The 9386-nt window shown below is 48.0% G+C and overlaps 1 protein-coding gene across 1 annotated transcript; it reads left to right on the forward strand.

Moving 5' to 3' along the window:
- The first annotated feature begins 86 nt into the window (after nt 1–86).
- On the forward strand, nt 87–8276 carry LOC104975643 (BLOC-1-related complex subunit 8-like). Its single transcript, XM_059880542.1, has one exon. The coding sequence runs from the start codon at nt 7608–7610 to the stop codon at nt 7914–7916; it is 309 nt and encodes a 102-aa protein (XP_059736525.1). The 5' UTR covers nt 87–7607; the 3' UTR covers nt 7917–8276.
- The last annotated feature ends 1110 nt before the right edge of the window (nt 8277–9386 follow it).

The raw sequence follows: 9386 nt of genomic DNA on the forward strand, positions 1-9386 counted from the left end.
TATTAGTGTTGTGGTTGATATACTTTACTATTTATAAGAGCAAGTAGGTGGAGGTTTTTTTAATTACATAAGCACTTCAAAAAAAACAAAGACAAAAAAACAGTTTAGCAAAAGAAAGACCAAGACCATAGAACAAAAAGCAGACAATAACAAAACAATAAGTCATCACACATCTACAGATCACCACTGTCAGCATTTTGGGTTCTTGTCTGTGGTTTTTTAAAAGTAAAGAATATATTGTGACTCATCAGAAAAAGTGCAAATTACAAAAAGATATAAAATGCAAATTATAAGATATAAAAGATATAAAAATGCAAATTACAAAAAAAAATGCAAAATCACAATAAGATACCAGTACACATCTACCAGTGGAGAAGGCAATGGCACCCCACCCCAGTACTCTTGCCTGGAAAAGCCCATGGACGGAGGAGCCTGGTGGGCTGCAATCCATGGGATCGCTAAGAGTCGGACACGACTAAGAGACTTCACTTTCACTTTCCACTTTCGTGCATTGGAGAAGGAAATGGCAACCCGCTCCAGTGTTCTTGCCTGGAGAATCCCAGGGGTGGTGGAGCCTGGTGGGCTGCCGTCTATGGGGTCACACAGAGTCAGACACTACTGAAGCGACTTAGCAGCAGCAGCAGCCGCACACATTACCAGAATGACTAACATGAAAAAGACTGATAATGCAAAGTGTTGGTGAGGATACAGAGCAACTGGAACTCACACCTCCTGGTGGAAGTGTGAACTATTTCATCTCCTTTGGAATAACTCTTTGGCAATATCTTCTAAAGACGCCTCCCCTCGAGCCTAGAGGAGGAACAATGACTAGGTATTCCATTCTTGGGCTTGTTCTCAAGAGAAATAAACACACATTTGTGCCAAAAGATATTTTCATAGCAGCATTATTCATAACAGAGCCTATGAAACAACCTAAATGTCCAGAACATAAGAACAGATACATAGACTGTGGTATCTGTATATAGTGGAATCCTATATGACATTAAAAAGAACAAGGTACTCTTACATGAATCTTCTGATTATCTGTTTATATTTATCAACCCTAAGACTGACCGACTGAAGCCTTAGTAGCTTAAAACAGTAATCAGTTCTTTGCTCTGGATCCTGCAGTTTGGCCAAGAACTACTTTTCAAATACTGAATAATCCTCTGTTCTATGGACCATGGCTTTGCTCCAGAACCCCAAGGGTCTGAGATGAGGCTCTGCCCTTGGGGCTTTTGGGGGCTTTACACTGTTTGCTTATCTCCCGTGGATATTTCTAGTATTATGGGATATGCTGGGTCACACGTCCCGAGCGTTTTCCCCATAGTGAGGACCTATTGCAGAGCCTCTTTAGCTCTGGACTCCACTTAAACAATACATAAGTCGTCCAATACATGAGCTGGAGCAGTATTCAGTACACTGCCTCCAAAGTCCCTATTGGCCACCAGCACCATGCCTCTTTAGTGGTAGGATGTCCACAGTATAATAATTTGTCTTTTAACCATGTGGGGCGCCTAGACAGTGTATTAAAAAACAGAGACATCACTTGGCTGACAAAGGTCCGTCTAGTCAAAGCTATGGTTTTTCCAGTAGTCATGCACAGATGTGAGAGTTGAACCATAAAGAAGGCTGAGTTCCAAAGAATTGATGCTTTTGAATTGTGTTGGAGAAGACTCTTGAGAGCTCCTTGGACAGCAAGGAGATCAAACCAGTCAATCCTAAAGGAAATCAACCCTATATATTCATTTTAAGGACTGATGCTGAAGCTGAAGCTCCAATCCTTTGGCCACCTGATGTGAAGAACTGACTCACTGGAAAAGACCCTGATGCTGGGAAAGATTGAAGGCAGGAGGAGAAGGGGACGACAGAGGATGAGATGGTTGGATGGCGTCACCGACTCAGTGGACATGAGTTTGAGCAAGCTCTAGGAGATAGTGAAGGACAGGGAAGCTGGTGTGCTGCAGTTTATGGGGTCGCAAAGACTCGGAGATGACTGAGTGACTGAACAACAACCATAGAGGAAATGTCCCGGCATGCCTCAACCCAGTTGGCCATTTAAATCTTAACTAATATGATAGGTTCCTGAATTTTTGCAGGGAATGTGGTCATGATTTTTGATCCGCTTTCCTGATATGGATTGGAAAGAATGCATTGGCCATGTTATTAGCTTCTTACAATCAGAGCTACGGAGACCATTCTAGTGGACATGCCATACTTTAATGATGTAATGGCGGCAACTAGGGCTGTCATCAGAGACAGGGCTGATGACAGTGACCATTATCAGTCACCATGCTTCCTTTGGTTTTTTGTAGGAGCAGGTGGGGGCGGATTGGGAAACACTGTGTCCTTTAAGTTTCTGAGGGTAGGATTAACCTTTGCAATTCCACCAGGAATGTGCTACTGCTTCTCATTTACCATCTTGACCAGTGGGATAACTGAAGACACTTCTTCTCAGTCCTTTCCCTAAGGGCTTTTATTTCACTGGTTAGGGAACCAACCTGAGCGTTCTGCTACTTGCTGAGTACATCCATCCCGATTTGCATTCAGGGGCTGGAAAGTAGCCACAGACTCATTTGGACCCACTGGACTCCAGGAAGGAACAGGGCCGCATGACTTACGGGAGCTCAGTTCCCCAACCAGAAATCGAACCTGGGCCCTGGGCTGTGAGAGTACAGAGCCCTTAACCACCGGACCACCAGGGAATCCCCCGGGCTGTTTAATCTTGAGTCAAGAGAGAGGGCTTAATAAACACTGTCTTTTGCTGCCTTGTATTCCTCCTTTCCCCGAGTCCCAGTCCCACAGCCCTGAGATCTCCTCCCATGCGTTCGCCCTGTTCCTACCAAAACACGTCAGTCAGACCTGTAGCATTATGGCAAGTTATCTCCTCCAGTAGCAGTAACTCTACTTTTTCTACTCAGGCAATGCTGAGACCTGACCCAATTATTGGTCTAGGAGACGAGGCTGGCAAACTCTAGCTCCAGGGACCAGCTGCCCATTTTTGTATAGTTTTACTTCAATATAGACACACCCGTTTGCTTGTTGTCTATGGCTGTTGTTGTACTTTAAGTAGCACAAAAGCAGACATGAGTAGTTGGGACAGACACCATGTGGCCCACAGACCTAAAATATTTACTCTCTTGCTCTTAAAGCATTTGCTGACTCTTGTCTACAGGTAGAGAGGGGAGGTGGGGTGAATCTTAAAGTGATGGGTGAGTATTCTCCTCTAGCAGGGGAGGGGCATTCTGCAGGCCTGGAGGGCTCAGGGAAGAAGGGAGTATAAGATTCATCCATCTAAACACCTCCACTCCAGGACTCAGAGCCCCACTCTCTCCTTGCTGGCTGAAGCATGCATGGTCTCTCCTGTAGCTCTCCCACCTTTATACCAAACCCTGGGGCTGATTATCAAAGCTGTGGTTATTAGCTATGATTATTAGTCAAAGCTATGGTTTTTCCAGTAGTCATGTATGGATGTGAGAGTTGGACTATAAAGAAAGCTGAGCACCGAAGATTTGATGCTTTTGAACTGTGGTGTTGGAGGAGACTCTTGAGAGTCCCTTGGACGGCAAGGAGATCCAACCAATCCATCCTAAAGGGGATCAATCCTGAGTATTCATTGGAAGGACTGATGCTGATGCTGAAACTCCAATCCTTTGGCCACCTGATGGGAAGAACTGACTCATTGGAAAAGACACTGATGTTGGGAAAGATTGAAGGCAGGAGGAGAAGGGGATGACAGAGGATGAGGTGGTTGGATGGCATCACCAACTCAACGGACATGAGTTTGAGTAGGCTCCGGGAGTCGGTGATGGACAGGGAGGCCTGGCAGGCTGCAGTCCATGGGGCCACAAAGAGTTGGACACAAATGAGAGACTGAACTGAACTGAACTGAACTGAGGCTGATTATCATCACAGTCTGCTCTTGGGCCACAAGAGATGAGGACCATTTCAAATGCTTTGATGGGGAGGTCTCTTGTCTCCCATGGTCTGCCCTGAGTTGAGCCTGTGATTCTCTTTCTTCAAGACTTCTAGGGAAGTTAACAGAGGTCAGCCAGTGCCAAATCCTCATAATTATCATGTGTGTGTGCTTAGTTGCTCAGTCGTGTCCAACTCTTTGCAATCCCATGGACTGCAGCCTGCCAGGCTCCTCTGTCCATGGAATTCTCCAGGCAAGAATACTGGAGAGGTTGCCATGCCTTCCTCCAGGGGATCTTCCCAACCCAGGGATCGAACCCAGTTCTCCCGCATTGCAGGCGGATTCTTTACTGACTGAGCCACCAGGGATAGCCCTGTATTTTCTGTATCTCTCCCAGGTCTACCTCCCACAGCTGGGTCTTGGTCAGCAGGAGGCTGCAGCCTACAGGGAACTTATCATCTCCCTACTCACGGCCAGCGTCAGGCCCCATAGTCATCTCACTGGTGAGGGAGCCATTTTCAGAAGCCCTTCTGCCATTTCTGAACCCAACTTTCGTAGATTTCCGCCCCCTCCAAAAGCAACCTGAGACATGGGTGTGTATGTAGGTGGTTTACTTGGGAAGTGGCTCTGGAAGCATAGAGAGTGGGGAATGTGGGAAAGGAAAAGAAAGGCCAAAGCCGGTGGAGGGGGAGCTTTCCTGGTGGTCCAGCGGCCAAGACTTGGTGCTTCCAGTGCTGAGAGCTTGGGTTTGATCCCTGGTCAGGGAACTAGATCTTGCATGCCACAACTAAGACCTGGACAGCCAAATACATACATAAATAATAATAATAATAAAGGGGGGCTTCCCTGGTGACTCAGGCGGTAAAGAATCCACCTGTAATGTGGGAGACCTGGGTTCAATCCTTGGGTTGGGAAGATCCCCTGGAGAAGGGAACGGCTACCCACTCCAGTATTCTGGCCTGGAGAATTCCATAGACTATACAGTCCATGGGGTTGCAAAGAGTCGGACACGACTGAGCGACTTTCACTTTCAAAAAAAAAGGCCAATGGAGGTATTGGTGAGCAAGGTCTGCTGTGTGCAACCGTGAGGTCTGCAGAGACTGTGTGGAACATGTCCTAGGTTTATCTCTCAGGGTACTTGCCTAGGTACCTCTGGGGTACTTAACTACAGACGCCAGCCATTGTCGATTGAGGGCAGCCTCCAGGAGCAAGTTCAGGTTGCTCCTTGGGTGGGTGTAGTTTTCGCGATGCCAGAGTAAACCAGAAAGATGCAAGCATTTGAGATGAGATGCTGTATCCCTGCCAGGAATTATTTACCAAAACTTCTGGTAAACACAGACTTGAGGCTAGGGATGCGGGTGGGGGTGTCAGCAGTGGCTGCTACAACCCTTCAGCCAGCCTAGTGTCCAGGTGAACAAGTTAGCAAAGATCACTGCAGCTTTGCCCGTCCCACTCAGCCCACAGAAACACGAACACCATGAAGGTGGGTCTTTGCCTCTTGCATTCACTGCTGTCTTCCAGCACTTTGAAAGTTCCCAGCACATCATGGGTGCTGGACAAGTATTTGTTGAAATTCACTGGGGCTTGAATTTCCTTCAGCTTCACCCCCACCCCATCCCAGCTCCCACATCACTGCCCCTCATCCCTTGACAATCAGTCTGGCGTGTGAACCAGGCCACCAGCCAAGTGCTAGGATGGAGAAGTTGGCAGTTCTGTAACTCAGTCTCCCTCTGACAACCACAAAAGTAGCAACAGCTGACATTGATTATCATCTGCCAAACACGGTTCCAAATGCCTTATAAGGTTTATAGCATCAAATCCTTATGATACACCTCCTAGGTGGGCACCATTATTGCCTCTATTTCACAGATAAGAAACTGAGGCGACCAACCTTTACGTCACATGCTTGAGGTCACACCCCTAGGAAGTGGTGGGGCTCCAGGATATTCACGCTGATGACCCAGGTCATATTGCTTGCTCGATAACCCAGAAAGGGGAAGTGCCTCACCCAGGGCTACAGCCACGTGACAGCTCTTCAGAGGAGCCTAGGGCACCTGTCTTCTGTGTCCCTCCTGGGTTTTTGCTGTTGCTTAGATTTTCCCAGTCTTAGGTAAAACGTGCTATATAAATGTAACTTTAATCAGTTCCTTGGCTTTCCCTTCCCCTGAGATCACCAGCTCATCTAAGCTCATTCTAGAAATAATTTGGACCTGGGAGCTGGACACAGGGAACCCAGGTCTCCCGGTTTGAGCCCCAGTTCTCACCACTGAACCCCAGAACAGAGAGTATCTTGCTTCACAGTTTACTAAACTGTGACGTGAATTCAAGCATCTTTGAAAGTGTTTGTCACACAGTCGTGTCTGACTGCAACCCCATGGACTGTAGTCCGCCAGGCTCCTCTGTCCATGGATTTCTCCAGGTAAGAATACTGAAATGGGTTGCCAATCCCTTCTCCAGGGGATCTTCCTGACCCAGGGATCAGACCCAGCTCTCCCACATTGAAAGCAGATTACCGTCTGAGCCACCAAGTAAGCCCTTTAGGGAATTGAAAATTAGGGACTCCCTCCCTTCCCTGTTCACTTGAAACTATCACAACATTGTTAATCAGCTATACCCCAAAACAAAATAAAAAGTTGAAAAAAAAAAAAGAAAATTAGGGATTCCCTGGAGGTCCTGTGGTTAAGACTCTGGCTGGAGGACTAAGATCCTGCATGCTGCACAGCTAAAAAAATATACATGAAAATCAATCAATCAATCAATCAATAAACAGTTCCCTCCTGGTTCAGATGGTAGAGCGTCTGCCTACAATGCGGTAGACCCAGATTCAATCCCTGGGTCGGGAAGATCTCCTGGAGAAGGAAATGGTAACCCACTCCAGTATTCTTGCCTGGAAAATCCCATGGACGGAGAAGCCTGGTAGGCTACAGTCCATGGGGCCGCAAAGAGCTGGACACGACTGAGCGACTTCACTTTCACTTTCACCATATACAAATATTTTTAAAAGAAAATTAGTAAGCGTGGAATTTTGCATTCACAAAACCATCTCACTGTCTTTGATGCTTGTTCCTTCATTCCGTTTTTGTAAAATTTTGTAAAATTTCCGATCTTAGTCTAGTGACGTTGCATTTTCAAGTTAGCTCTACTGTGTCCCAAGAGGCCTGCATCTAATTTTTCCCCTAGCATCAAGCTATGTCTTCCTGCCAGCTGTCTCACGGGCAGGTTCCTCCCCTGGGGCCAGTGTGAGGGGGAGGCCAGGCTGAGCTCTCACCACCTACAGATTGACTCCGTGACACAGGCTCCGTCAGAGATGGCTGGACCTCCCCCTGCTGTGTCTGTACCCTTTTGTTTCCACTGTTGGGCGGTGGGGTGGTGGGGGTGGGGGGAAATGGACTCGGGATGCCTTGAGATCCTGGGGACTTGATCTTAAAAATCCAAACTCACTCTACTCTCAGAGAAGTGGGGAGAGTCCCTTGCTGGCGAGAAAAAGGTCCCAGATCTCCTGCAATTGCCCAAATGCAAAAGCAAGCACGGTGGCCCTCCTTCCAGAATATATCCAGAGTCCAGTCACCTCTCCTCATTACTTGTGGCTGCCCCCCTGGTTCCAGCCATCACTTGTCTGGATTATTGTAGCAGCCTCCTCGTTGGTCTCCTGCTTCGTTCTGCCTCTGCGTAACACAGTTTATTCTCCACAATGAAAGCAGCCACAAGGATCCTTTTAAAACCCACACAGGCCCTGTACCGGCTGCAGGAGCATGTGCGCCGCTCTCTGCCTGAGTTGGCCCAGCATAAGGCTGACATGCAGCGGTGGGAGCAGCAGAGCCAGGGAGCCATTTACACCGTGGAGTACGCCTGCAGTGCCGTGAAGAACCTTGTCGACAGCAGTGTCTACTTCCACAGCGTGGAGGGTCTCCTCAAACAGGCCATCAGCATCCGGGACCACATGAACACCACGGCCCAGGGCCACAGCCCCGAGGAACCACTCCCACCCTCCTCAGCCTGATCCCGGAAGAGACTTGGAGGTGCTTTGGCCCCTCTGACCAGCCTGACCAAAGCTGGACTCTTTGACACAACCTTATGGGACTTGGCAGGGACCGAAGACCAAGCAAGTGTGGCCAGCGCATGCCTCCTGCCTCTGGGCCAGCCATGAACGTGCTGAGACGAGACTTTGCTGCCTTTGGGTTCTTACCCGCCCCTCACTGGCCCTGGACATGGCCATGGCCCCTCGGACCAATAACTGCTGCCACGACCACGCACCTGCTGTGTGTCCAGCTCTGTGCCGGGTACTTCACAGTGGTCATCTTTCATCCTCAGACAGCCCTGTAAGGGAGATGTCACCCCAAATACAGATGGGAGAAGAGAGGCTCTGAGAGGTGGCGTCATTTGTGCAGCATCACACAGCTAGGGGAGAGCAGACCCTGGTCTAATGTGGCCCCAGCCCTGCCTCTGACTTGCTGTGTGACGTGGGGCCTGGCTCTCACCCTCTCTGGTCCTACCTTTCTCCATCTAGACAAGAAAGCGTGGACTGGAGCCTTCTCTACAGGCTGAGGCAGACATTTGTGTAATTTCCTGCCTGGACTGTGTTCTACCTCAAGCAGAAATGCCCACCCCACTCAGGCCATATAGAGAAGACACCCTGACCCCAGGGGTAGATGTGGGACCCTGGCCTGACTAATCAGAGCACCCCATCTCCCAGGTCACAGTGCTTGGTTTGAGATGGGTACGTGATCCAACGAGAGGTCTTCCCTGAAGATTTTTCTGGAAAAGTACAAAAAGTACCATCTTCTTTCTCAAGTTGGTAAGCTCAGCAGATGGAACGTGGAACCTAAGAACATCCAGCCTGGGACCTTGGATCTAGCTGTACCTAACACAGAAAAATCTTAATTCTTCAGTTTCATGAGTCCCTAAAATCACTGCATTTGCCAAAATTGAATAAATAAATAAATAAATAAATAAAACCCACACAGGATCTTGTCATCCTCCAAGTGGCTTCTGTCTCACTTAAAATAAAAAGCCGTGTCCTTACAGGGTGTACAGGTCGCATCTCTGGCCTCATCTCACTCTGCCCTCCACTACCTCTTCAACCACAGCGGTTTCCTCACTGCTTCTCATGTACACAAAGCAAGTTCTTGCCTCAGGGCCTTTGCACTCCCTGTTTCCTCTCCCTGAACATGCTTCTTCCAAAACTTCTTCTTCACGTACTCTATCCCAGTATCAGCTCCTCGGACAGACTTCTCCTGACCGCCACCCCTCCACGCCATCTAAAATATACCTCCCACCATTCAATCCCTTTGCTCTGCTTTACTTCTCTTCATACCACTTATGGCTATCAGATATTATATTGTATATGGATTTTCCCTATTTTTTTCACTTTTGTATTCTCAGTGCTGGCTCATATTAGACATTCAATAAATATTTGTTGACACAGGCCATAATAGCCATCATCAAAAAAAGTCTACAAACAGTAAATGCT

This window comes from Bos taurus, chromosome 23 (genome assembly GCF_002263795.3).
Source record: "Bos taurus isolate L1 Dominette 01449 registration number 42190680 breed Hereford chromosome 23, ARS-UCD2.0, whole genome shotgun sequence".
Taxonomy (NCBI): Eukaryota; Metazoa; Chordata; class Mammalia; order Artiodactyla; family Bovidae; genus Bos; species Bos taurus.